General features: G+C 47.1%; 2 protein-coding genes across 2 annotated transcripts in view; both read left to right on the forward strand.

Annotated features, from left to right (window-relative positions):
* POMT2 (protein O-mannosyltransferase 2) overlaps positions 1 to 11783 on the forward strand; it is a 28365-nt gene extending 16582 nt beyond the window's left edge. The window contains exons 14-21 of the mRNA XM_040066566.1: positions 889 to 980; positions 2032 to 2108; positions 3242 to 3313; positions 3526 to 3585; positions 3743 to 3848; positions 4820 to 4960; positions 5586 to 5700; positions 6238 to 11783. Coding sequence (XP_039922500.1) covers positions 889 to 980; positions 2032 to 2108; positions 3242 to 3313; positions 3526 to 3585; positions 3743 to 3848; positions 4820 to 4960; positions 5586 to 5700; positions 6238 to 6343 — 769 coding nt within the window. The 3' untranslated portion in view covers positions 6344 to 11783. The remainder of the gene's footprint in view (positions 1 to 888; positions 981 to 2031; positions 2109 to 3241; positions 3314 to 3525; positions 3586 to 3742; positions 3849 to 4819; positions 4961 to 5585; positions 5701 to 6237) is intronic.
* A 6623-nt stretch (positions 11784 to 18406) lies between these two features.
* On the forward strand, positions 18407 to 24763 carry NGB (neuroglobin). Its single transcript, XM_040067354.1, has 4 exons — positions 18407 to 18538; positions 19892 to 20003; positions 21343 to 21462; positions 22589 to 24763. The coding sequence occupies exons 1-4, from the start codon at positions 18432 to 18434 to the stop codon at positions 22733 to 22735; spliced, it is 486 nt and encodes a 161-aa protein (XP_039923288.1). The 5' UTR covers positions 18407 to 18431; the 3' UTR covers positions 22736 to 24763.
* Positions 24764 to 26678: the final 1915 nt, after the last annotated feature.

Below are 26678 nucleotides of genomic sequence, written 5' to 3' on the forward strand. Positions count from 1 at the left end.
GCCTGGCCAGGAGTGCAAATGCCACTTAGACACTTAGATGTCACCATAAAACTGGACTTATGTATACATAATGTGTTCAGTTAAAAAGAAAAAGCCAATCTCCATCAAGAGCATTCAAAAAACACTGTGAATTGGTTTTTTTTTTTCCCCTCTAAAAATTTATTACGTGAATTGAAGTTATTGTGACAAAATATTGATGATAGAAACAGCTGAGGGGAAGAAAAATACTTGTTAACTTCAAATAAGGATGGTTAGAGTATATATTGGATTTTTTTTTTTTTATTTAATAGGTAGTAATCACTGTCCTTCAGAGAATTTAGTGGTAATTATTTAATGGACTACTTAATTAGTGAAATTTGCTAAGTGGTGATTGATAGAAAATTCCCTATTAATGTCATATTACTGCCAGATTGGATGCACTTTCTACCAAAATCTTTGATGTTACCTGCTAGACATAGGGTGACAGATTAAAGAACAGTTACTAGTATCCTCTGAGGTAACTGTTTTGTTTCTGTAATACAGTTCTTGTAGATATGGATTGACTTAAATTGATGATGGTGATTTTCTTAGGGTTGGACTATAAGGGTTGAATTGGAAGTAGTTTCTAGTTGGTAAGGTGCATAATTTTCAAAAATCCCACATATCCACCCAGGGCTTTTTAGATGAGAAATGAGAAATGTGGGTCACGTTTGTCAATGTGAACCGTAGAACTGATGTCAGGTGCCTTGCAGATCTGTTTTGGTTTCTACATGGTTCTTACGGCACGTAAGAATGCAACTGCTGAAGCATTACAGAGAATTATAAAGCTCAATGGGGAAAAAGTAAATACAAAATGGAAATATTGAGTATTCCTGTGGGGTGGTGGTGAGCTGTTCTGCTGTTCCTCAGGGGCTGGGAACAAGTAGAAGTCACCTGCACACCATACCTGAAGGAGACACCCAATTCCCTCTGGAACTTTGAAGATCATATTAACCCTAAATGTAAGTAATTGATTTGCTTCTCATTTGAGAGTGCATCTTGGCTTGTTGTTAAAAGAAGGGATGAGCTATCAGATAGCAGTAACTGGCATTCTGCATTTGAAATGTATGTGTTCTTTCCCAGCTTAAATGCAAATTTGCTGAACTTGAGCATGTGCAGGGATGCAGAGCCCTTTTCTATTTCACTGTTTGTACTGGAAGCTGGTGATAATACTTGAAGTGTAGTGGAAGTATAAAGACTTTTTAAAGGATTTTGAGATTTTAATGTGAAGTACACATTACACTTGTGTACGTACAAAGGTGTGAAGCACTCCAGTATAGGCCGTTATTTCTAACATCGCTTAATTGAGAATCGTCATTTATATGAGTATGTCGTATATATTTCAATGATTTTTAAAAAAAAAGTTTGGATCCAGTCTGTTCCTTTGTATTTTTTTCCTTCTTCTACTGGGGGTGTGGTAAATGGTGACTTTGTGGTACCATCAAGAAATAAGTAGTGTGTGACAGAGATCCAAGTTTGCCAGTGGTGACAGGTGGGCCTTGCAGCCTCAGCCAGGAGTTACATATGTCTCACAGGCTCATCTGGCCCGGGGTTGTCCAACACAATTTTTATCCCATGAATTTCAGGTGACTGGGCTGAGTTCTGAGTTATTGGACTGTGAGAGCAACTGTATGCAAACTAAAAGAGAGAAATCCTGGGCTGTTGACTTGGTAGAATTTCTTCTTCTGTTGTAATGCATTTAACATTCCCACACTTATGGCTCATTTACAGATAAACAGCAACCTAAGAAGAGTATGTCTCTAATTTCAGCCAGAAGTACAAATCTATTTCATGGACTTTTATATATTTCTATTGCTCCTGGAAATAAAGTAGGAAATTTAGAAGTACAACAGTTGTAAAGTTCACTGGGGGATACTTCTGACTGGAAGCCATTGTGTTTAAAGTTCTGAAAGCAGATTTGTTGTAGGAGGATAGAGTTTAGTTTATTATGAAAAAGGCAAATAAAAGTAAACCATACAAACTTCCAATTTTTTTTTTTTTTTTTTTTTTAAGTGCCCAATATCAGCCTGGATGTTTTGAAGCCTTCTTTTGCAGAAATTCTGCTGGAATCCCACATGGTTATGATCCGGGTAGGATATCATTGATTACAGATTATAATTTTCGTCCTCCTCTCTCTTGCATTCAAGAAGAGATAGCACTTTCTGAGAGATCTAGGTTATGGCTGCAAGCTAGGGCAGAATTTGCATGCCCAAGCAACCTACTTGAATTTATACTTAGAAAAAAGGATGGTCTTGGAGCTAAATCTTCCAAGTCCAAGTTTGGAAGCCTTGGGCTTAATGCCTGGCTCTGCTGTTGGTGTGCTTTAGCTACAGCCTAGTTATGTAATGTTTTCCCTACCTTCCTGTAAGGCTAGAGAGGAAAATTAGTATTTGTGAGGCAGGAGGATATTACTGTGGTCAAAATCAGGAAAATTAGCTAAACAGACACTTAAAAAAACAGTAAGTGTTTGTATTGAAAATGGAAATCTTCTGATTTTTTTCAAGTTCATTAAGGAGCTGTGATTTCTGGTTTCCTTTTTATCTCTGAATATATATTTTTTAAAAAGAGCAGATTTAATATTTGCAAGGTGGACTGCTCTTGCAGTCTTTTCCTGTGATCTTTGTACTCTTGGCCACAGCCCTTCTGCTTCCAGCTCCTCAATCCTTCTTCTGAAGAATAGGAAGTTAATATTTTGAGAAAGGAGTCTAAGGTTTTCTTTGCTACCGTTTGTGAAGCTCTTCTCAGATTTTAAAGAGAAAAAAGTAGTCAAGCACATTACTGTTAGTACTTGTAAAGTGTTTTTGTGCACCGTTTCCATGGCAATTAGCAATAATGCTGTCTCAGGTAAGGAAGCCACCTGCATGAGTTTCCATGGAAATAATCTTTGAGGCTTTTTTTAATAGTGGAGGAAAACCGCATACAGTAGTCTCTTAATGAAAAAAGATCTTGCTTACGCAACATGTGTCCTCAGTGACAGAAAAGCTGAAGAAGGGAAATGAGAGAATACTGCCTCTTTTGCTACCCCAAACCCATTTCCACTTGCACAGTAGTATTAGAACATTCGTAGTCCTAATTGTGACCACTGTGGAAGATGATGTGTTTAGGTCAAAAAGGAACTTTCACTCAGGACAGGTGTTGATGTACACTTGTGTACACGGACATTTCTGAGCAGACGTTGCAGCATCACTGCCTGCTCATATAAATTTTGTTGATTTATCTGCAGGGAAACAGTGGCCTCAAACCAAAGGACAATGAAGTTACATCCAAACCTTGGCACTGGCCCATCAACTACCAGGTATGTTGATCAATCCATGTTCCTTTGTATTTTCAAGTGCTTTTGCAGTGCCTTTTGAAGCTCAAAACCTTGTAATTGCATTGAAGATGCTGTCAGCTTTCTTTTGTAGCACCTTAGATGCATGGGTGGGAATTTGTCGCACCTTAGACACTGCAAAATACAAACTGGAGTGATGAATATCTGTTTTTCTCCCTTCTGATCTCTTTCCTCAGGGACTGCGTTTTTCTGGTGTCAATGAGACAGATTATCGGGTTTATTTGCTTGGAAACCCGGTAAGTTGGAGTGAGACATTCCAAGCCAATGTCTTTGGCAAATTTTAGCTTAGTCTTGCTTTTGTCAATTCTTTTTCTTCTCCTTTTGGACTCTTAATGTTTGCATGTCACATGCACACGTCCAGCATAAGGTGCCAAGTATTTTTCTCTTGTGTAGGTGATTTGGTGGCTAAATCTGGTCACTATTGGGTTATATCTTCTGATAACAGTTTGCACTGCAGTGGCACTGAAGAGAGGTGTCCAGCTGACATCTGAACTCAAAGGTGAGGTCAGTCTTCCTTTTCATAAATGCCTTTTGCAGGAACCTTAAAAGTGTGTGAGTGACAGGACTTCATGTGTCAAGGGTGGGAAACCATTGAGCTTGGATTATCAAGCAGCATCCACAGGGAAAAGAGTGGGAACTTCATAGCTGTAGTTTAATAGTGAACAGCACAGATCTACAAAAAAAGTGCATGGCTACCTACACTGGCTGCAAGGGATACAGGCCATTTAATTCATGTCCTGCTATCAAGCTCTGCATGTGCTCTGTACATGTTTGCGGAGTGTTTTAAGACAAGAAATCTTTTTTTGGTATTTATGCAAAGCAGCTGACAAATGCAAGAGGTAAAATGATCCTTTTTTGTGTCCATTGCCAAGGTTTTGGAGCTTTTCACAAGCCTTAATTAGTCATACTCTCAGCACTCCTGTTTCCATCAATGGTTGCTTCATTTTGTAGATCTCCTCATGGGAAGTCAGTTCTAAAATGTGATGGGAAACTACTCAATTATACAATAAGTTATTGGCTAAGCTGTATACAGACAGCAGAGCTCTTAGTCTCTTCCCCAGCCTCTGAAAGCTAGGCACCACTTCTTTCCAGGAAGGGCTGACAAAGTGATCATGTGGATGGCTCTCACTGCAGAGACAATGAAAATCATCAGAAACCAGAATCACGTGGTTAGTCTGATGTACATCTGGGGAAACTGCACATTTGGTCTTAACATAGAGCATGGGCAACCTCCTGCCACATCTTGAGACTTAGGTCTTTGTATATCTTTTCTGACAGCTGTTCTCCTGAAGGGTGCTTGTATGTTTGTAAAGAATGCAGCTAGGATGGTGCAGAGACTTGAAGCAATTCCAGACCAATACATGACTTCCTGCAAAGATTATTCCTGTTGAGTTTGCTTAGTGTTAAGGTTTGCAAATAGGAACTGTACCTGAGTTTTTCTCTGCTGAAGTCTGTTTTTTTGTGCTCCAGAGCTGTCCAGAGTTGTGCTACGTGCTGGAGGGCAGATCACACTGGGCTGGCTCCTTCATTACCTCCCTTTTTTTATGATGGGACGAGTTCTCTACTTCCACCACTACTTTCCTGCCATGCTTTTTTCCAGTATGTTGACAGGTAAATACTAGAGTCTTGGAGAAGACAAGGTAGCGGAAAAGGTGATATTCTGTTAAACTGAATGTTCTTCAGCCTAAAAAGTTTAATATTTTTATAGGCTTTGTTTGCTTGTGCAAAGTGCTTGAAAGCATTGACTTACTCAAAATGTCTTCCACAAAGGAGCTTGCAGGTCCAATTTTTTGTTAGTCTGTTTGATTTTGGGTTTTGGTGGTGGTTGATTGGCTGGTTGGTTGGTTGGTTTTTGTTATCACCCTGAAGATGGCTAGTGCTTAGGGCATTTAAATTTAGAGCTATTTCACTTTTCTTATATATGCTTGTCTATAAGTTACTTCCCTCTTAGTTTACTCCCAACACTTTTCTGTCATGTCTGTTTATAATTTGACCTTGGTGGTTTTTCCTGTGATTTTATACCAACTTCATTAGCACCAGATCGCTTTTGCATTTATTCAGATGGAAAGGTAGGACAAAAAGAACCTTTTCTGTTACAAAACAATCTCTATGGTTCTGAAGGTTACCAAGGTAAATGAATTTAAAAATGGGCATGGTTTTTTGGAACAGTTTCATCAGCCTAGTCTGTGAACATAGCAGCTCTGTTCTTCTGACTCCTACCTCTTCCTTCTCCTAGGAATCACCTGGGATGCACTACTGAAGTTCTGTGCTGGGTTCTTGTCACCCAGCACTACAGCTAGAAAGGTATATGGAGGTGGATTCCTGGCACTGGTTCTGCTCATCCTGTACAGGTGAGTGCTGAAAGCTGAACATATCATGAATGGAATGAATGACAGTTGCCATCTCAATAGAAACTTTACTGCCTGTTAATCATCCTTAGCCTTTGTTCCCTTTTCTCTTCTCTGCTGAATTTGTCAGACATCCTCAAGCCTAGTCCTAAACCTTCAAATTTCATCAGATTCAGCATCTGTGTCCCAGTAATGCATTACAGAATGCATTCCATTGATGGGAAGCTTTCTTTTGTTGCAGCACACAGTGTGAACACTTCTCCTCCAAACCCACCGTTCGGCGGTTTGCAGTTCTAATCCCAGTGATGGTGACATATTTCTCAAATACAGGCAAATTTTTCATTATTGTAGATTTTACCAGATTCTCAGAGAAAATACCATGTGTGATAAAACTGTGTGCTATGTATACATTGGGTTCAGCAGAGATAAGAAGGTTCCCAGTAGAGCTTAGAGCCGCCCAAAGACAAAAGTCCCACAGGCTGCAAACTTCTTGAGACAGAAAACTGCTGTGTTTGATGGGCATTTGGTTTCTTTCCACAGCTTCTACCTCTTCCATCCACTGTCCTATGGGATGATAGGACCCATGGCCTCCAACCCTAGCAGCCCCATGGCAGGGCTCCGGTGGATGGACTCCTGGGAATTCTAGAGCAAAGGAAGCCTGGGAACAGCGGATCAGGAACATGAGATCTGCTGCATGTCAGGCTGATTTGGTGCTTTGAAGACGTGACTATAAAACACCCTCTCCGGAGAACTCTGGGTATAGTAACCCTGTTGCTTTGTCATTTGTTTGCACTGTCTGCATTGGAAGATGCAGAGGATGAGAAGGTCCCCTTAAATTAAAAGATTCATGCCCTGAATCCTTAGGTTATATTAATGGACAACTGGCTGCCTGAATGCCAATTCTTTGAAGCAGTATGTGTCAAACAGCAGTGGCATTCCAGCAACCAGACCAGCAAGTTGGAGGCTGTCTGCAGTTGCATGCACACTCTGTGTGTGTGTGTGTGTCTTCCTTCTTGTAATCTAAGCACCACTACAGTTTAAAGCACTATAGGACTTCTGTCATGATTAACAACCTCTCTTATTGTGAAGTTTTTGAAAGCTTACTGTAAGTATCTGTTGTGAGGTTTTGAAAGCTTACTGTAAGTATCTGGGGACCTTCATTCTACCTGCCTTGGTTATCTGAAGGTTTTTTTTGTTCTGACCCTGGATTTTTAACATTTGACTGAAAGGGTCTGTTTGAAATCTCCTGAGCCATTGTGCCTTGCCTGTCTCCCAGGCCTTCTGCAGAGATGGAAATTGTTTATTTCTATATACTGCCTTGCTTTTTGGTCACCTTTAATCATTTATACAACTCATCTAGCAGGCCTGTTTCCAGGGCCGGACTGTTCCAGCTTAGCTCTTTGTAGCTTCTTTCAGCTCTGTCTGAAGGAAATTACAGCAGAAATGGCAGGTGATTTATTTTCAGCCCCAGTATGCTGTGGAGACCGGCATGGGGAGGTACTAGAGACTGTAATGATAGCTTGGAAATCTTACAGACAGCTGTCATTCAGCTTTTGTTCCCAGCTATTTCCGTGCCAGTGCCTGTGCTTTTAGGGGAAGGTTTCATCTCCATGTATGTGGCATCTGCAAAACTGGCTGCTGGTGCCAAAGTATGTGCTCAGTGTTCCCATATTGAACAAGTTCCTTCTCTAGACTGCTGAATATCAAATTACAAGGAAATGTGAGGCCAGGCAAAAATTCTTTGTCTGTGAAGTGTCAGGAGCCATTGGATGTTGAATCCACCCCTTCCAAGAAAGTGGAGTTTAGTTTATCAGGTGCCTTTATCCTGTGTTAGGTCTATTTCTGTCTGTGTTTTTTTATTCCATTTCTTACTCTTCATCCAGTGTCGATTTCTTGTCGCAGTTCAAGTTGCTATTTGGTAGCATCCAGCGTGAATGACACTTAGATCACAGCTGTGTTCCTGTCTCAAGAAGTAATATTTGAAAAACTCTTTTGTGCACGTTTCAATGAACTCATGCCTTTCATTTCAGAGTTCTTGCTTTGCTTCACAGCCTTGCATCAAAACTACAGGTAGAGGGAGAGTAGCTGGTGGGTGTGTCTGCCTTTAAACACGGACTGTGCGTTTATTTCTCTTAATAAATCTTGGATTCCAATACATTTCCTACCACACAGAAGGGCTGCATTAGCATAGTTGTTCTGTGGGGGGGACTAGACTCCAGTCAGACTTGCTTTGGTTCCTCTTTAGTTGAGATCCATGGCATTGTTCAGTGAGGCAGCTGCTTGCTTTGTAAGGCTCTGGCTTGGTATGTCACACCTCTCCAGAAAATGACTCCTGTCGATACTAGCTCAGATGGGATGGAGCTGTGCTTTTGATTCTAAAGGTTCTGAGTTGATCACCTGCTGCTTATACATGGTGGGAAGTCATTGCAATAATTAGCTGCTGGGTTTGATGATTCTTTTCAACTTGTTATTGCAGGAAGTGCTCCTACCTGCATGAGCCAGGGGTTCATAAAGGTGATATATAGGCAAGAAGGATGTAGGGGAAGGATGCAAACTTCTTCAGAACCTGCCAGATCTGACAGCAGCAGCAAATTGTTAACTGTTGGCAATGTGGAAGGCAGACAGTGCTGCCTTGTAACAATGTGATCCAGCATCTTCTACTCATGGTGAGATTGACTTCATACATTGCTATTCTCAATATGAGCTTTCCCTAACGTAGTCCCATTATCATGGGGAGGATTGGCCAGAAGAGCTGGCAAAATCCATGATTTAAAATGCAGTTTTTTTCCAACACGTGCAATTACACACTTCCCCTTAGCATTAATAACACAGAAATGTAAGAAATGTGTGTTTTTGGAATTACCATTTTTCACACTCTTTATTCACCATATTAAACCTTGGGAATGCACAAATTGAGTCAATAACCTTGGTTTCTTCAGTTATTATGAAGGGGTGAGTTTTGCAGGACCTGGCGTGAGGGAGATGAGCTACTCTGTCCCTTGGCTAGGATCCCTCCATCCTTTATTACTAATAATCTTTTGGATGTGGATTGGCAGCTGAGTGCTGAAGGTGGCAAATTTAATGCTCCCATCCAACCTTCCTATGCACAAGTCCAGCTTCTGTTTTGACACATAAAAAAGGTTTATTTTTCTTTAGGACTGTCACTTCAGAAATTCTGTTGAGAGCATTTGATTGACAGTGAGACTTTTCTTAGGTCTTGTGTGCTGGTAAGGGGGTGGAGGCATACAGTGAAAAAAGAACCTAGCTATTCCACAAGAGGGAGCAACTTGCAGCAGAATTTTTATTTTTGATCTGGAGTTAAAAGGATTGAAAGGTTTGCGTTGAAGGCTAGAGGACAGACATTTCCTCTGCATTCTCAGTACTCCAAGGGCTGAGTTTTCAAGTAAGCATACATTGATGTAGCTCTGTCTTCTTTTAGGAGAAAAATACTGAAAAATTACTCCAGTTAGAATTTGACCTTTAGTATTTGCTTCTTAAAACAAAACCTGTCAGGCCATTGCTGAAACATAATAGTAACTGATATTTTGTGAGATCAATAAAAGACAATAATTTGGATTCCCTTCCTGACTGTCTTGAAATACTTGAGTGGTACAGATGTGAGGCAATGGGTGCAAGGCACTCTTTTGCTTTTGGGATGGAATTTGGGCTGCTTTGGTTCAGTTTTTCCAGTTGTGCTTGTGGAATGAGTTCAGGTTCTTTTTGAGAACTGCTCATTAGTCGTCTTCTCCAGTCATGTGGAAAATAGTTAACAGTGCTTTCTGAGGCCAGAAGGTGCTGTTCTCTGAGCAGCTGCTCTCTTTGAACCTTGCTTGACAGGGCTCCTTTTATCACTGACAAAGTATTTCATCAAACTGTATCCAGGGATTCAAATCACAAAAAGCTGCAGGCTGCCACGTTCCCTGATTCAAATTCTTTTTTGTGTGTAAACTCTATTTTCGACTCTTCAGTCTCTGAAGGATAGATAGAGGGCCTTTAGGCTCATCCAGCTTTATCCTAGGCAATCCATCCATCTTAAAAGGTTTCTGTTAACAGGCGCTTCAGGACATCGATACACACACATCTCTTCCAGGAGCAGGGGCTGGCCTATTTCCAGGAACTGGACCACTCATGCTGTGAGACAGATGTGACTGTGAGGAGGATTTGCATGGAGATTTCTGTGCCAAGGTTGCCCTTGGTCCAGGTGGAGGAGTTTGTGTCGTCACTGTTTGCCACCATTGTTTGCGGCCCTGGGAGCTACCACCACTCTTCAGTCTGTGCAGAGTTTTCTTTTTGTATCTTGATTGGAAAGGCTGATAGATGCACAAAGGGCATTGACAGAATGTACTTTTTTATATATTCCTCCTTCCTTCTGGTTCTTGAAGAATGCCTAAAGTACAGGACTTTGCTTCCCTTAATTTTTGGGCTATGCATTCATTTCATACAGGTGTCTGAACAAGGGGTAAGACAGGACATCTTGTGATGCTTGAGTGCACGAATACCTGTCACATGGTCTGAGAGCAAAACCAGAACCTTGTTGTGGAAAGGTAAACAAATATGTTACGTGATAGTTCCCTCCTGTCCCCCCTGAATCTTCAGAGAATTGTTTTTAAGGGACTTGAGAGCGGACCAACTGTTAATGTGGAAACACAAGGCATTTACCTGAAATTCTCCATTACCATACTTAGCAGCTTCCCCTCCATGCTGTGACTGAGTAGCCCTCTGGGTGGGCACTCTGTGCACAAGCACTGTTTCCTCCTCTCAGGATCCTGCTGGCAATGTGAAAACCTCCTTAGCAGTGCCCTGTGTCTCTGCCAGCTGGGGAATGTAGGTAAGGCGTTTTTTTCTCCCCCCTTTACAGCAAAGTGACCCCATGACTCCACACATGGGCAAATATAAGCAAAACTCTGTGGACTGTTGGAACAGCATAAGGCTCTTCCCTGCTGGGAAAGGAAGGCTGAGGATAAGAACACCACCTCCGTAGCATACTTCCTTCAGGGCGGGGCTGTTGGCTGCAAGCAGTCAGGACTGAAAATTCTCTGTCTTCTTTAAAGTACTAAGACTTTGCTTGTGTGGTTGGTTTCAAGATGCTTCACTTTGTAAACTTTTTTATGCTCTTTACTTGAATGTCAAGGGCTATGGTTTTCACAAATAACATCTGAGGCAATCACATGTTAGCATAGATACCAGTCCTGCTGAATTTGTAATTGATTCTAAAACTTTGCCAAGTGAGCTTACTGTATTTTACAAGAGACATGGTTTAGAGCCATCCTTGAAGAGCTTGCCGCTGGCTAAGCAAGAGTTTGGAGCAACAGTGAGAGGGGTTCTTTGGTAATTCTGAACCTTTCTTACTAATGCCGGGGGGTGTGTGTGTGTGCTGTTCATGTCTGTTCACATGTCTGTGAACTGAATTCTTCTAACTACAGTGCAATTACTGTACCATATGGTGTGGATGGGGGAATGTCCCCTTGTGCTATAGATGTGTTTTGTACAGGTGATAATGGAAAACGAGGTAGAATTTAGAATTTAATTTTGTAATAAATATCTCTTCTTTGAAGCAATCTCTTTGTGTCTAGATTTTGGTGTAGGTTTTTTTCCCTTTCGTTCTTCCTCACATACATGCTTGAAGTAACTACATGAAATGGACCCACTGGAGAAATTAATCTCGGATAATGATGATGTACATCAGCTTTTAGCACATAAGTATTGCTGGACTGCAATTCTGGGAGATCAGATTTTACTACAATCCAAGCAATGTATTGGTAAGCACAACGGGAAGTGAAAGTGGTACATTTGGACAAGAATAAAGTACTGTCTGTCAAAGCAAGTTTATTTCTCCCTATTACAGATGTGGTAAATTGTCAATATGTATAATATGTCAGGTTTAATGGGTATTTTCATCAAGCTTCTGATAGGTTACCTATTCATTTGACAGGTCAAGCATTTTGTTTTGGACACCCAGCATTTTTCTGTAAGTCATGCTCAGTCTGTAGTGCCCATAACACCAGACTGGTGCACAGTTTTGTACGAATGAAACCCTTCCTGTGAACTGAATGTAAGCATCTGTAATAAAACTGAAACACTGAAAATCAGAATCTGGCTTTATACAAGGCTGTAGTGAGGGGCTGGGATATGCTTTTGAGTACAGTGTAAAAAGGGATTGCTTGGGGTGGAACTAGATGGGAAAAACCAACATGAAGGCACCTTACCTGGGACTACACATTGATGTCCAGCTGAGTGCTGGAGGAGAGCAAACTAGTCTGGTTTTGGACATGTTCCAAGGGCTGCTGAAGTATAGCCAGGACAGCTAGAAACTGGACTGTGGCCTGTACAGGGTGATACAATAGGCTATTAAATGGTTACTGAAAAGCTTATTGACTTCTTGTATTGCTTCACACAGTACAAGTTGGTCTTTGAATAATGTCTGATCAGGGCTATTGTTCTGGAAGGGAAGACTGCTGATATAGAAGCTCGAATGTAGGGAGATGACCAAAAAAGAAGGGAGTGTTGTTCATAAAATGCTGATATCTGAAGTAAACTTCTCACTGCTCTCTAAAGGAAGAATGGCTGCTTTCTGCATGTAAGCGATCTCACATGGGTGAATAGTGGTGACTGATTCCAATCTGATTTGAACCTGCCAGATTTGAAGGCTTCTAGATTCCAGCCACCACCTTGTTATCTGTTCTTCAACAAGAATGAGGCTTTTTTACAACCTGGTGTTTTAATACAGATTTTGTGCTCTGTCTTCAAGACGCTTCTTAATATTCTCTTTTCTAACCAAACAGAGACTTCCAATGCAAATTGCTTCCTTTGGCCCTCAATCTCCCATGACCTCCTTTCCATTTTCTTTGGTTTACCCGTAAGGTTTCCCACTCTGTACTGTGTCTTCCAACATCAGTCTCCCAAGGTCCATATGCTGAAATCATACAGATTTCATCTTCACTACACCTACCACTGCTGCCTAATTTACGTCCAAGTATTGTGGTTGTACACTTCAGGGTTGTTTTCTAATACACCACCGCTAACTAACTCTGGCCCATGTAATGTGTGCTCTGGAAGTAGAAAGTTTGTGCTTTATAGAATGGGTGTAAGTCTGACAAGCATTATAATTTTTGTAAATTGCTTTTCCATTTTTGTCCTTCTTGCAGTCATTGCTTTATCTCTTTGTATTGCATCCAAAGCCTGTCATCTTCTTGTCATGCAGCTGACAAAAAGTAGTCTTAAGGCTTCATTTGCCTGACTTATTTTTTTCACCATGTATTTTAGGATGAGGTGGTTCTGAAGTACTTGGGTTTCTCCATTGATCAGAATGAGAGTTCAGATTATGTGTCCTTATGAAAGCATCTGTGTTGGGTCAGCTGAGTCACACCCTGGCAGTGTGCTGGTGCCTTGCAGTGCTTTAGGGACAATAACTGTTTGGTTATAAGGTGGAGAATGAAGGCAGCTAAGAAGTGGAGAGAATCAGCTAAGATGGGAATGTGAACGTGCATTAAGATGGTACATTCTTGACATGCATCAGAAAGTGTGGCCAAGCAGGACCAAGGTAATGATTGTCCCCTTCTCAGCACTCACACCTCAAATCCTGTGTTCATTTTTGGGATCTCTCACTTCAAGAAAGATGTTGAGGTACTGGGGCATGTCCAGAGAAGGGTAACAGAGCTGGTAAAGGATCTGGAACACAATTCTGATGAGAAGCAGCTGATGGAGCTGGGGATGTTTAGCCTGGAGGAGAAGCAGCTCAGGGAGGACCTTATCTCTCTCTCCAACTACCTGAAAGGAGGCTGTAGCCAGGTGAGCGTCAGTCTCTTCTTTCAAGTGACAAGTGACAGGATGAGAGGAAATGGCCTCAAGTTGTACCAGGCCAGGTTTAGATGGAATATGAGGAAAAATGTCTTCATTCAGAGAGTGGCTAGGTGTTGGAACAGCTTGCCCAGGGAAGTGGTGGAATTACCATACCTTAAAGTGTACAAAAAACACGTAGCTGTGACACTTGGGGACATGGTTTAGTGGTGAACCTAGCAGTGCAGTTTGCAGGTGAAAAATTCCTCACTGCACAGGAGAATTATTTTTGACAAAGCCCCAAAGCTGTAATGGCTTAGGTGAGGAGGAGAAGGTCTCAAGCCAGAAGTGCACTTTGAGAGCAGGTAGCTGAGTACAAAGCTGAAATGTGGGAATGCTGGCACAGCCCTGACATGAAGGAATGGGAGCAGTAAAATACAAAATCTGTGTTTTAATAGATCATATAAAAAATGCTATTCCTGGAGACACCTGCTGTAGGTCAAACATTTATAAGAGACGGCCTAATCAATAGTGTCAACTTAAATTGCAAGGAGGGAGAGAACAAAGAGAATTGAGATCAGAGAGAAGACAATCAATGACCACTTGAGAGACCAGCAGTGCTTCTGAAACAAGAAGTTCAGGGGAGAAACTACAGAGGAGACTCCACAATGAATAAAGCATTTTTTTACAAGCTTTTGCTGTGATGTTTCAGCAGCTGAGGGATAAGCCAGTCCAGAAGCGTAAGGACAACTGGATGAAGATCCAAGACCATGTGCATCATCTCTAGGTAGGACAGAAACCAGGTAACTGTGCTAACACAATGCTTGCCAAGTGGCCAGGGATATTAGCTAGAGAACCTTGTTGAGCTAATGAGGCTGGAGAGCTTTTTGCTTGCGTCCCACCAGCTTGGGGTGCATGCACCCCCACAGCTGTATCTTGTAACCAAATACAGCTTGTGTGTCAACACTGACATGGTCTTGAACTCTTTGAACTCACTCTGGCAGAGTGACTTACAAAAGGCAGAGGTTGCCTCTTGGAAGATCAGCCTGCTGGTGTTGGGTTATCATTATGCTAGGGAGCCCAAGGTGAATAGCACCTGGGGTGAGGTCTGAGCATCTGCAAGTGCCAGACTTGGTCCAACAGCTCAGTGTGATCCCCTTTGACTTTTCTCACCACTTCATGTCTGGTCATCCTAGGACTGTTTCACCTCTACCATTGAGTCCTCCCTCTGCCTATACCTCTTCCCTTAGCCCAGATCCCCACCACTGAGGGTGGTAGTGCTCTCTCCACAGCCATGGTGTCAGCAAGCAAGCTCTGCAGCTCATCTTAATTATTTTATGGATAAGATTAGTGCCTTCTGCATCACTTTTGATTCTTGTTATGCAACCATCTTTCGTGACTTGCTTTGCTACTGAGCTGTGCCATACCATGGCCTGAGGGCGTAGCTTGAGAAGAAATTTGGGAACATTGCATGATTTCTGCACCCACCTGAGGATGGGATGGGAGAGGACGGGAGTCTGAGAAAAAGAGAACCTGTCATGATCTGTGGTTTTGAAACTGGGGACAAGGGGAAACAAAGGGGATTAGCCAAGCCCAGGGGTCTGTATCCTAAGTGAGCAGGGAGCCTGAGGCAGATAGATCAGAGTGTCTTCATTCATGAAGACTCACAGATGTAGGATTGGAAATGAGCAGGAGTTCAAAGGGAGATATGGGTTTGTTAGTGCAGCAGCTGGGATGAAAGCTGACAGTGCCACAGCAGCACGGTCAAAGCAATCATCCCTGGGCCAGGCAGATAGGGCCTCCCTGGGAAGGGAGGGTTCTCCAGGTGCTGTGAACCCTGCGTGCTGGGCTGGGGACTGTCATTGGTGAGCTTACTCCTAGTTCTTTCACACTGTTTTATGAGATTGGGAAACATTCTTTCCATCTGGGTAAACTGAGGCACTGAACACGTAAAGCTGACACTTGGCAAGGGAAGTTGAGTGCTGGTGCTGTAACGTGAAGCAGATGTAGATTACAATAACGAAACCCACTGCAAACTAAAAACACACGTTTGTTTTCTCCCAAAGCATAAAAGAGCATCATCATCCTCTTTGCATGTCAGTGAATTTCTCCAAAAACCTCCCTCCCCTTTCTTCAAGTGGTCTACAGATGATTTTGGTGCAGTCTGTGCTGCTGACCTGGTTGTTCTTCACTCATGAGAGCTCCAGGGACGGTCTTGCAGAAATCCAAGAGCAGCTCAGAAAAGAGCTGAACTGCCAGGTTAGGTACATGGAGCCAAGGGAGCTGGGAACCATCAGAGGAAACCCCCAGACTATGGAAACATTTGCAGTGCTCAATCTCCCACTGAGATTCTCATGCTTGAAGGTTCACAAAACATTTGGAACAAGAAGAGAGGTTTTCTGGTTTGCTTCCTTGTACTTTAAATCCTCTCTGAACTTGACTTGTGCTCTCAGCACCTCAGTGCTGTGACAGCAGGAGGAACTCTGACAGCCACATAACTGCAAGGGAGAAGCTGCTTTGCACACAGGCAGGAGCACAGTCTCTCCCAAGCTCTCAGTCTTTTAAGTCATTTGAATGGTGGTTTGAGCGTTTCTTACCCCTGAGCTCTCCCTGTCTCCCATCTCAAGTCCCTCCCTGCAGCTCCTTCTTCCTGTGCTGGGAGACCTGTGCTGTCAGAGGGGAACAATGCTGGGGTTATTAAGAGTGGAGATGTGTCAGTGCCAGAAGTCAGGCCCTTGTCTGGGAGCGTTCAGCTGCCACCTATGGCATAGAGGGAACGTACAGGGGGAACATTTTGGACAAGAGCTACCGCTTCCTTTTGCCATCACAGCTTCACTGCTATTGTCTGAGACACCCTTTCTATCAGGAACAATGGCTTTGTTGTTGCCCTGGGATAGGGCAGCTGATACCGTGCCCCATGTGGATGGGAGGAAAGGTGTCCCACATCCCAACAAATCTTCAGGAACTGATCACTCTTGACTACAACTTGCTTTTGCGGAGTTTCTCTTCCTTACTATCAGCCTATATATACTATCAGCGAGCTTTGAATGTATTCAAAATGTTGCTAGGCACATAACCAGCCTCGGTTGCTGCTCTGACTGCACATATATGCTTCAATTCTTCTCCTCAGTATGCTGTGGCCTGGGATGAGTCTTCATGCTCCTTTCCAGTACCCTGGCAGCACACCACTGCCAATCTATCCTACCTTTTACTGTTAGCAGGGCCAGGCTGAACTGTCCAGCCAGGCTCTGGTGAAGCTCCCGCTCTGTGTGGTTGTGACAACTGGCTGAAATGTCAGAGTACCTTGCACAGATGACAGAGGATGATGACACTTCATGCTCCTTGCTGGTTCGCTCCATCAGCTGCAAGATAGCTAAAGGTTAATGTTTGTGTTTGTGCTGCCGGGCTGGTCTTCTTCACCCTGCTCAGGTTAACCCTGTATTTCCTGCTGCTGTCCCAGCTGCCCTTTCAGGCTCCTTGCTGCTTCAGCAGTTTCATCATCAGCCCATGTGAATATGCCCTTTGAAACCACACAGTTAAGATGCTGTTTTATCTGACTCCTTAGTCCCATCTAACAGTTTTGGTGAGGGTTTTTTTGGTTTTTTTTTTTTTTTGGGGGGGGGGGGGGGGGGGGTTGGGGTTTTTGTTTGAGTTGGACTCTTCCTTCAAGTGTCCAACTTTAGGGTTCTTCAGCCTCCTTTAACACATGTGGAGCTTTTCCTATGCAGCATCTTGTCTGGTCTTGGCTGAGAATGTAAAGTCTCAAAATCCTGAGAAAACAGGTAATTTATTCTGGCACTTGCAGAGCCATCTCAGGTAGCTTCCTGCTGTCACTGCAGTCAGTGCTGTCACTACAGCTCTACAGGAGAAAGGCCCCTGGGAGACAAGCTGGGGCTGGGAACATAATATCGAGCCTTTGAACTCATCTCCCAGGGAATGTTTTCAATTCTCCCAAAAGAAGAGCCTCCTTTCTGCCTACACTGAGTCAATGTGCCCTGGGATGGGTTGGAGGCTTCTGTCTTTTCTCCTGATAAGTCTGATGTACAGAAGCAGAACCTGTAATAAGATCAACACAATTGTTATTTTGGTGCAGGCTGTGATGGTTTCAGTGTCAGTTGTGCTTTTGTATTGCTCTCATCCTTCGGAAAACCCTAACTTTCCTGACTTCCCTTGTGTTGCTTGAGACCTCATTTGCCTTTTCTTGCTTTGTTTCCTCTGTGCCGCATAAAACCTGGGGCCAAATTAAGCAGCGTCTGAACAGCAAAGAGAATCTGTGCATCCTGAACACATTTGACAAAGATGTCATGTCTTCTCATCTGTTATTAACAACTTTGCCTGCTGGCATAATTAGCCTTAAATTAGACACGTACCTTGTAGTGTCTAGACTTCATCTGCCTGTGGAGATAGCAGGTGGCTGCGTGGCATCCAGAGTCTCAGTGGAAGTGGCCAAGAGCAAGAGGATGCTGTGGAGCATCGCTGAGGCCCTTCCAAGCACCGTTACCCTCAGAGGGAGCTGTGCTGGTGGTGAGCGAAGGTGGCCAGGTCCCGGTGGTCTCCTCGCCGGCACGGCTCTGCCCCGCTGTAAAATCGGGAGGACGGGAAATGTCAACCGTGAACCAGCTGAACTTTCCGTTCTGCCCCGCGGGGCCGACATGGGGAAGTTTGGGCATTTCGAATTTCTTTTTCCTTCCTTCCACCCCTCCTTCCTTCCTTCCTCCCCTCTCCCGGGTGGGAAACACCCGGCGCGATCTCCCTTCCCCGGCCGGGGCAGCCGCGGGCGGTGCCGGCGGGCGGAGCGCGGCCGCGGTCGCGGCGGGGGCGGGCCCCGGGGGGCGCGGGGGCAGCGCCGGCGCTCCCCCGGCGGAGCGAGGGGCGGGCGGGCCGCGGCTCGCCGGCCCCTCCGCCCGCGGAGCCGCGGTACCGGCGCCCGGCCTCCGGGCAGGGCCCCCGCCCCCGCCATGGAGAGCGGGACGCCGCTGTCGGGCGGGCAGCGAGCGCTGATCCGGGAGAGCTGGCGGCGGGTGAGCGGCAGCCCCGTGCAGCACGGCCTCGTCCTCTTCACCAGGTGAGCGGCGCCGTGCGGCCACCGACGCCCCGCTCCCGGCCGCCTGCCCGCCCCACCGAGCCGGGCGGGAGGGACGGGCGGGCTCCGCTTCCCGGAGAGAAACGCTCCCCTGCGCTTGGCGACGGCTCCCGGCCCCCTCCCCTCCCCTGGCCGCTCTCCCGTGCCGCGGCCGGGGTCCGCGGGGAGCCGGAGCCGCGGGTGCCGCGGGGCAGCGGCGTGGGGCAGGGCTGGGCTCCGCTCCTTTCCGCGCTGCTGCCCTGCCCTGCCCTGCCCTGCCCTGCCCGTCCCTCGCCGGTGAGAACTTCGCCGCCCGGAGACGGAGAGCGGAGAGGAGCGGCGGGCGGGTTTTACGCGTTCCTGCCCGCTGATCCCCGCCTTGTCGCCGCGACTTCTGCTCTTCGGAGGGCTGTGTGTCCGCTTGGCTCTGAGGGGTGCGTGGAAGGGCCGGCCGATCGTTCCCCGGTCAGGGAAGTGCTGCGCGGCCCCAGGCGCAGACCTGGCCGCCAGGGAGGGATTCAGTGGCAGGGCAGAGGAAACGCTGTGCCGGGTGGGATGGCTGATAGCCAGCTTCTTGCCTCTCCTCAGCAGATTAATCTATCAATGATGCCAAGAGAAAAAAAGGAAAAATCAATGAAAAGTAATTTGAAAATGACATTTGGAGAGTTGATGAGCAGCTTCCGGAGCGGGAGGGATCCAAATCTCCCAGAGCAGGACTGAAGCAGTGACAACGATGTGGGGGAGAGGGGTGCAGTAGTTTCATGTGCAGGATGAGGAGAAGAGAGGCTGTCTTGCCTGAATTATCGGTGCCCTTTAGATCTACCTGGGTGGCTGCTGACATACACTGGCAAGGGAGGATGGGGCAGGGAGCAGAGGGAAAGGAAATGGGAGCTGGTGATGGTGTCAGGCAGTCGGGCATCAGCTGAGTTTGTACGTGCCCCCCTGGGTCCAGATGGCAGCTGGAGCTTGGAGGCCTTCCCTGATTTGAGAGGTTTTGGGTTCAAGGGGATCAAAAAGTGGGAATGGGAATAGTTGAGACAACAGCCGAGACTTTGAGGAGAAGAGCCAGGCTGGGAGGAATTCCAGAGGGTTGGGACTAGTTCTCAGGTGCCATAAATATATATCTGAGAGCTGGGGTTATGGGCTGGAGAAACAGAAAGGTTATTGTCTATAGATAATCTGGATTGCCCAAAATGAAAACTTTTCAGAACTTTTGGATCTTTTGCAGATGAGGAGGGATCAGTAGGTGGGAAGCGAGGCAGAAGTGAGCTGTAGGTGTGCTGCTGATGGGGTGAGTGGGACTTTAAATAAAGCTGAGGAAGTGAGAAGATGGGGTGTTCTTTCTTGCTGTTGCAGGCTGTTTGACTTGGATCCTGACCTGCTGCCCCTTTTCCAGTACAACTGCAAGCAGTTTGCCAGCCCTCAGGAGTGCCTCTCTGCCCCTGAGTTCCTGGATCACATCAGGAAGGTGAGATGCTATGGCTGGAGCAGTCTCCATGGGGAAGAAACTCTTAGGCAATGATTTGGGTTCGTGTTGTGTCTGGCCAGGGAACACATGGGAAATCTCCTCCTGAGATGGTAACTGTAGGGGGTTACTCAGGCTGGCAGAAGGCCAGGACAAAGTCTCTTACAACAGTGGGGAGGGGATGAGAAGACAGGTTATGGTGACTAAGAGGCACCATGCTGATTTCCATGCCCCCATCTGAGAGTGGATTGCTTCCTATGAAAGCTGGCAGAATCCTTCTCCTCCTGTGGAGGTGCCTCGGGGAGCTCACCTGTGCCCCGATGAGGACTGAAGCTCTCTGCTTGGCCACACCTGACCAGGAGGTGGCCCAGAGCTGGGCAGTGTGCCAGGCTGCCCTGCACCTGCTGCTCTGGAGAGGTTCTTGGTGCAGCTGCAGAGCCAGGAGGCCCACAGCACCTCTCAGAGAACCTCCGAGGGCGTGCTGCACGCCACATTCCCCTCCTCCCCAAAGAGAGAAAGGAGCAACGCTGCTGTGAGTCTCAGTGCGCCTGGTGCAGCAGGGATCCTTTGCTGAGCCCTGAAGAGAAGCCACACCCGGACAAAGCACAGCCTTAGCTTGCAGATGCCTTCATAAACTGTCTGGCTCCATCTTAAACCAAGTTCAGTGCTTTGCTTGCTCGTCTTTATTCCTTGTTAGGAGGCTGTTTCAGGACTGGGCTCCTCTGATAGCTGCAAGCTTTTTGTTATTTTCCACCCTCTCTTTATTGGCAAAGTTAAGATTATTGCCTTGAGTTCTTTGCTCTTATTGGAGATAGATTGCCTGTTGAAATTACAGAGCACAATTCTATCACCTCTTGGCTTTGCCAAGATAACCATGCCCTGGCTTTAATCTCTTCTTCTAACTTTTTGTGTCTGTCCCTTCATCCTTCTGTCCTGTTTCTGTTCCTGGGAGACTATGGTATATGTTTTACCAGGTCAAGAGTTCCCATGCCATTGTCCTTGGGTCCTAGGAGTTGTAATTAATGCATCAGCATTCAGCCTTAATGCCAGATCAACTGCTCTGCTGTAGGGCTGTTTGTCCCCTCTGGGGCAGTGTGGTCAGCAGTGCTGCTTGCTCTGCAGCTCTGGTAGTGTCCCATGGAAGGATGTGGTGTGTGCTGCTGCCAGCCTCACTGACGTGACACGTGGATCACAGTAAAGCAAAGGAAAGCTCAGAGGGCATCTGTGCTGGGAGGGGATCAGGCTGACAAGGGTGAAGTAGAGGGTCAGTCATTTTGTTTCCTCTGGGAGGGAAGCTGAACCTTTCTGTTAATGCCACTCTGCCTTTCTGCTCCTGTGCCAGGTGATGCTGGTGATTGATGCTGCTGTGAGCCACCTGGAGAACTTGTCCTGCCTGGAAGAGTATCTCTGCAACCTTGGCAAGAAGCACCAGGCAGTTGGTGTGAAGGCTGAGTCTTTCTCGGTGAGGTGTTCTCTCTTGTCTCGCTGTGGCTGGGTTTGTTCAGCCCCGACTGCAACCCTCAGCTGTCCCCATCCTTCCTCTGGGTTCAGCTGTCTGGAGGGAAAGCTGATGGCTCAGGGCTGCCTGTCCAAGGTGCTGATACCAATGCAGTGACATTGCCCCAATGAGGGGGAACCTTTGAGCTCCCCTTGTTTTTTGCCCTTGCCCAGCAAGCCCAGGCAGAAGGGATAAATGGGACCAAAGCATATCCAGTGTTTGAAGAGGGCTGTGATTTGGGACACTGAAGTCTCTCCTGTGCCACAGGGCTGCAGGCTCAGCCTTTGCCCTGGATCCTTTGCATCTAATGCTCGGGGCAAACCTGGAAAAGGGAGCATCTGCCTCTCTGTGTCTGCACTGGGATGGAGTTGCTGCACCTCAGCCCCTGCTTCCTCCACGCCAGTAACACCCAAGCATCCTCCATATTAAACCCCTGATTACTCCTCTCCCGCTATCAAGCATGGACAGAAATGCAGTGGGGAGGGGTGGCTGAAGGAAAGCTTTCTAATCCACACATGGCTCATTCCTGATATTGCTAGCTTTTGTTTTCTTCAGAGGGAGCAGGGTCCCTTTTGTCTGGGGTAGTGTTCCCCACCAGCTCTGCACTCAGTGGGGGGGTGCCCCTGCACGGGGCTGCTCACAGCTCTGGTACGAGCAGCACCCTGTGGAGAAGCCTGAGAGGCACTGGGACATGCCCTAAGTCTGATCTCCCCTCCTGACATCAGGGCATTGCTCAGCTCTGCTGCTCCACTGCTATGCCGAGGGATAGGGCCAGCTACCTGCACCTGGGAGCCACAGAAACTGGATGTGCACCTCTCCCCTGGTGTTACGTGTGCGTGTCAGCCCTTGCTCCCTGACTTCCTCTCTGCACTTTGCATGGTGAGGGCCAGCACAGGGCAAGGGAAGAGGATGACATGGGCTGGTTCTGGGCCCCCTCTGACGAGCCAGGGACTGGAGGGGCCTGGTACTGTTCGTGGAAGAGGAGTGGGTGCCCTGCAATTGGAGAAGTCAAAAAAGGTGGCAGAGTGAGACAAGAGGCTACAGGTGATCCTCTGGTGCTGAGCTTGACACCTCCTTGTTTGGTTTGCAGACTGTCGGCGAGTCCTTGCTGTACATGCTGGAGAAATGCCTTGGTGCTGCCTTCAGCCCAGAGGTGCAGGAAGCTTGGAGCAAACTCTACAATTCTGTGGTGAAAGCCATGCAACGTGGCTGGGAGACCCTCCCAGAAGGGGACTAGATCCTGCCAGCCATCCCTATCCCTGACGTGCAGCGGTCCTGAGCACGGGGAGTCTCACGCCACGCTCGCTGCCTCTCCCCATCTCTGTCCTTGTGTGTGCACCGGCCCATGGCTGCCTCTGCCACTCACCGCGTGCTGTGGGGCTCTCACATGGTTCCACCCAGCTCTGCCTTTGCTAAGGGCTGGCAGGGCATGTCCCTGCAGTGGAGCCTGGCAGTGCCACAGCACAGGTATGCCACCCTGCCCCAGGTTCCTTCAGGAACGTCAACACCCATGTACCTACTCTGGGATTTAGCTTGCTCATCTTCCCTCCTCTTGCTACCCACCCTAGGTAGGTGACAGCTGGCATAGGCCTCTTGGGCTTACTTGCCCCAAGTCCTGTTTTCTGTGCTTTACCTGCCAGGTCTGACACTGCTCAGTCCTGTGCTGCTGTACCTGGTTTGGCTGTGGCAGTGACAGATTTGGCTCCATCCAGGTCGAAAGGCAGCAAGAGAGCAAGGCTGGTCACACCCTGTGGCTTTCCTCAAACCTTGCAGAGAGTTTTCCCCCTCTCCCTTCATCAATATATCATTACCAGATGGTAAATCCTGGTGCTTTCTTCTGCCTTGCCTCTGACCTGGATGGGATCCCTGGCTTTTCCCTGTGTCATGTTGGCCACAACCCAGTAGGTTTCCTAGGGATGCTTCAGGCAGTGGTGTCACTTTAATCCCAAGGTGAGACTACTTTTGGCAGGGTTGGGCTGCCAGCTGAAAGGCTTTGTGTTGATTTGGCCAGCTGGTTTAACCTTCGAGCCATTTGAAATGCAGCAGCACAGCAGCAACAGTAGCAATGTCTGTTTACTGCTCTGTGTAAAAGAAAATAAAGTAAATCCAAGGAAAAGATGTCTTAAAATAAAAATGAAGGTTGCAATTGTGTCATAGCAACAGCTTCCAGAAATTGTGGCTCTTGGCCAGAGGAAGCGTAGCTGGAATCTTTCTGCTGATGCTGTCAGGTCTGGAGCACTGCCCAGCTGCTCTCAGTGCCCATCTGCAGAGCTCCTTGCCCTCACAGGAGCAAGGAGATAGCATCTGCTAGAAGAAATCCCAGAAAACTGCTGAGAGGCAGCACCTGAGGACTCTTTGAAGAGGCTGAACTTGAGTACTTTGAGGAAGAGTTCATCTTTATGGGGAAGTCACTGTGAAACAAGCAGAACCATGTTTCTAGCCACCACTAGCCCCACAACAAGGACATGGAAAAATTATTCGGTTACAGGCAGCACCCTTTTTTTGCCTCTTCTTCAGGACAGGAGGAGCCTAATGTTGAGGTCTGAGATGGTCCTGTTCTGAGGACACATTCCTCCTGTTGGCAGATGTCCTCCACTCTGGGGCAGGAGAAGGTTGCCTGCTCAACATAACTGAGGACTCCTCAGCCTGAGCCATGGAGGGGATGATGAGGTGCCCTGTGAGATGGGTCTCTAGTGCCCTGCCACCAGGCCTGATGGGCTTCCAGCAAGCAAAGGAACCCCTCCAGACTGTATTAGGGAGGCAAGCTAACAGGTTTTGTGAAACAGGCAGTGAACATCCCCACGTTCCTTGTCCTCCTCATGGTACCATGTTCTGCCTCAGCAGCCCTGCAGTGCCGTGGTGTGAATCCTGGCCCATGGCTCTCTCCATCAGCTGGGTCAGGTGAAGTCTGCACCCAGCGGTGAGGGATGGGAGAGCTGGGGTGAGACACTAGCTTTGATGGCATGGTATGGGGCAGGAGGGTTTGGGAATGGGGATGTCCTCTTTGCAACACTGTTACGGGGCATCGCCCTTCAGCATCCTGGGAGCGGGACACCTTCTGGCTCCATGTGACAAGTAGGCAGCTGTGTGATGGGTGGGGTGTGGGTGTTACTGCCCAAACCATCCCTGCTCCCTCTAGCTTTCCCAGCTCCTTGACTTCTGCTCTTCTGTGCCACGTTTTGTGTAACTCCCAAGAGAACTGAAGTAGTCTGTGTGCCTCTTATACCCAGCTGTACTGTTTATTAAAAAACAACAGTGAGTCTTAGCCGTTTCTAATGCCTTGTGTTTATTTTAATATAAAAGGCCCAAGCAGACCAGAAAAAAATATGATAGGGGTTTACTGGTTTCTTCTTGGTTCTAGCTTTGGAGATACTGGTCACTGGGAGCACTTGTGTAGTGGAGCTTGACTGACGTGAGAAGATATCCACCAGCAATAGCGTGTTGGGAACTTTTGTGCCTGGTAATTGAATGGATGAGCAGTGGAGGGGCTAACGGAGACACCCTGCTACTGATTGCTCAGACCCTTCAAGTATAATAATCTCTAATGGAATCAGAATTTTAAGCAATCAGTCTAAAAAATCGCTTTTCTGTTGTTCAGCTGCTGCTTTTGTTTTTTGACATAGTATTGGCTCACCTGTTGCTGATGACCTGCTGCTGGTCACCCACTGTGTAATCTGCAGCAGCAGAGCACGGCTTCATAACAAAGTCCTGTCTGGCTTCACGGAGCACCATTCACTCTGCCAGCTGGATTGTGGAGTCATTCCAGCAGCCCTGCCCAGGGAGCAGCTGGTGAGGATGCAGGAGGTCCTGTCCTCTAGCATGTCCTAGCTTTGACACAATGGGTTTCCAGCCCTGTGAGAGTTGGGCACTTGATGCTGAAGAATGGTGCCTGGAGTGGGGAATCCAACTCAGGGTCTGTAATAGCTTCTCCCAAAGGCTGGAAATCCCAGCCCTGGCACAGGAGAGAAGGGAAAACATCCTAGGAGAGCCATGCTGCTCATTTAGGATGGGCTTGTTCCACAAGGCAATGTGTGATGGGCTGTGAAGGGCAAGGAGAGCAGCAGCAATCTGATTGCCAAGAAATACCCCCTTTGGATCATTGATAAAATAAGTTTTCCAGCTCTTCCTGGCCTCAGGACTGGTGGTGGGACTGGCACTGCAGGAAGGGCCAACATGGCAGCCTCCAGAAGCACTCCCCTCTGACTGCCTGTGCCAGCAGGGAGGTTTGCCACAGCGCCTACAAACTGCCCTTTGCTGTGCCTGCTGCCCGGTGGGGATGCTCCCGTCACTGCCTGCCACCGGCCGGCACAGGGGAAGACTCCATGCCATTGCTGGGCCCGGCTGTGAGGGACTGTGAGCGTGCAGGTTGCAATCAGGAGCGGGTTCCTGAGCGGGTTTCGAGGCAGAGGTGCAGTGTGATGGGGCTGACACCCCCTCACTGGGCCGTGAGAGCCTCCCAGTGTGAGGGCCGGGAAAGCTGTGACCGGCGGCAATCACAGCCCTGGCTCACAGCCAGAGCTGCTGCCCAGCTCCCCAGCACAGCGATGCCCTGTGTTAACTCTGGTTATCACTCCTTACAAACCATGGGGTCCTCTGTAGGGGCATGCGATGGGTCTTTAATTTTCCTGTTTTTCACCCGAAGGGAAGCCCTCCCCACGCCTTCTGCCCTGTGCCAGAGTGGCAGGGCTCACCTTGAGGAAGCTGTGGAGGAGCCAGCAGGAGGAACCTGCTAAAACCAGAGGCACATCATTCAAGTAGGAATTCAGGTAAAAATAGTGTATATTTTGGGAGGGAGGAGGGCAGAAAAGAGCACTGTTCTCTCAAAATCTAGAGAAGGCCTTCCAAATGGTGTTCACCCCCTTCCCTGAGATTTGCTGGTGGGTAGTTCAGTTTTCTGAACATCTTCTCCAACCTCAGATGGGATTGGGTTCCTCCTGCCTCTGACCTTGCTGTGGTTCTAGAGGGGCTCCAGGCCACCCTCCTGCTACCTTCAGGCAGCATCTGTGCCTTTGGTGGTGTTCTGAGCCAGCTCTGCCAGTGGAGTGACTGCTGACAGGTGGGCAAGAAAGGCACACAACTCTCCCAGGACTGCAACTCATCGGAGGGATGGTGCCAAGGGCTGTGCCAGTCTATCTGGGACACAGTGATGTGCTCTTCCACTCCTGAAACTTTGCTGCTTC

Source organism: Hirundo rustica, chromosome 6, assembly GCF_015227805.2.
Source record: "Hirundo rustica isolate bHirRus1 chromosome 6, bHirRus1.pri.v3, whole genome shotgun sequence".
Classification (NCBI taxonomy): domain Eukaryota; kingdom Metazoa; phylum Chordata; class Aves; order Passeriformes; family Hirundinidae; genus Hirundo; species Hirundo rustica.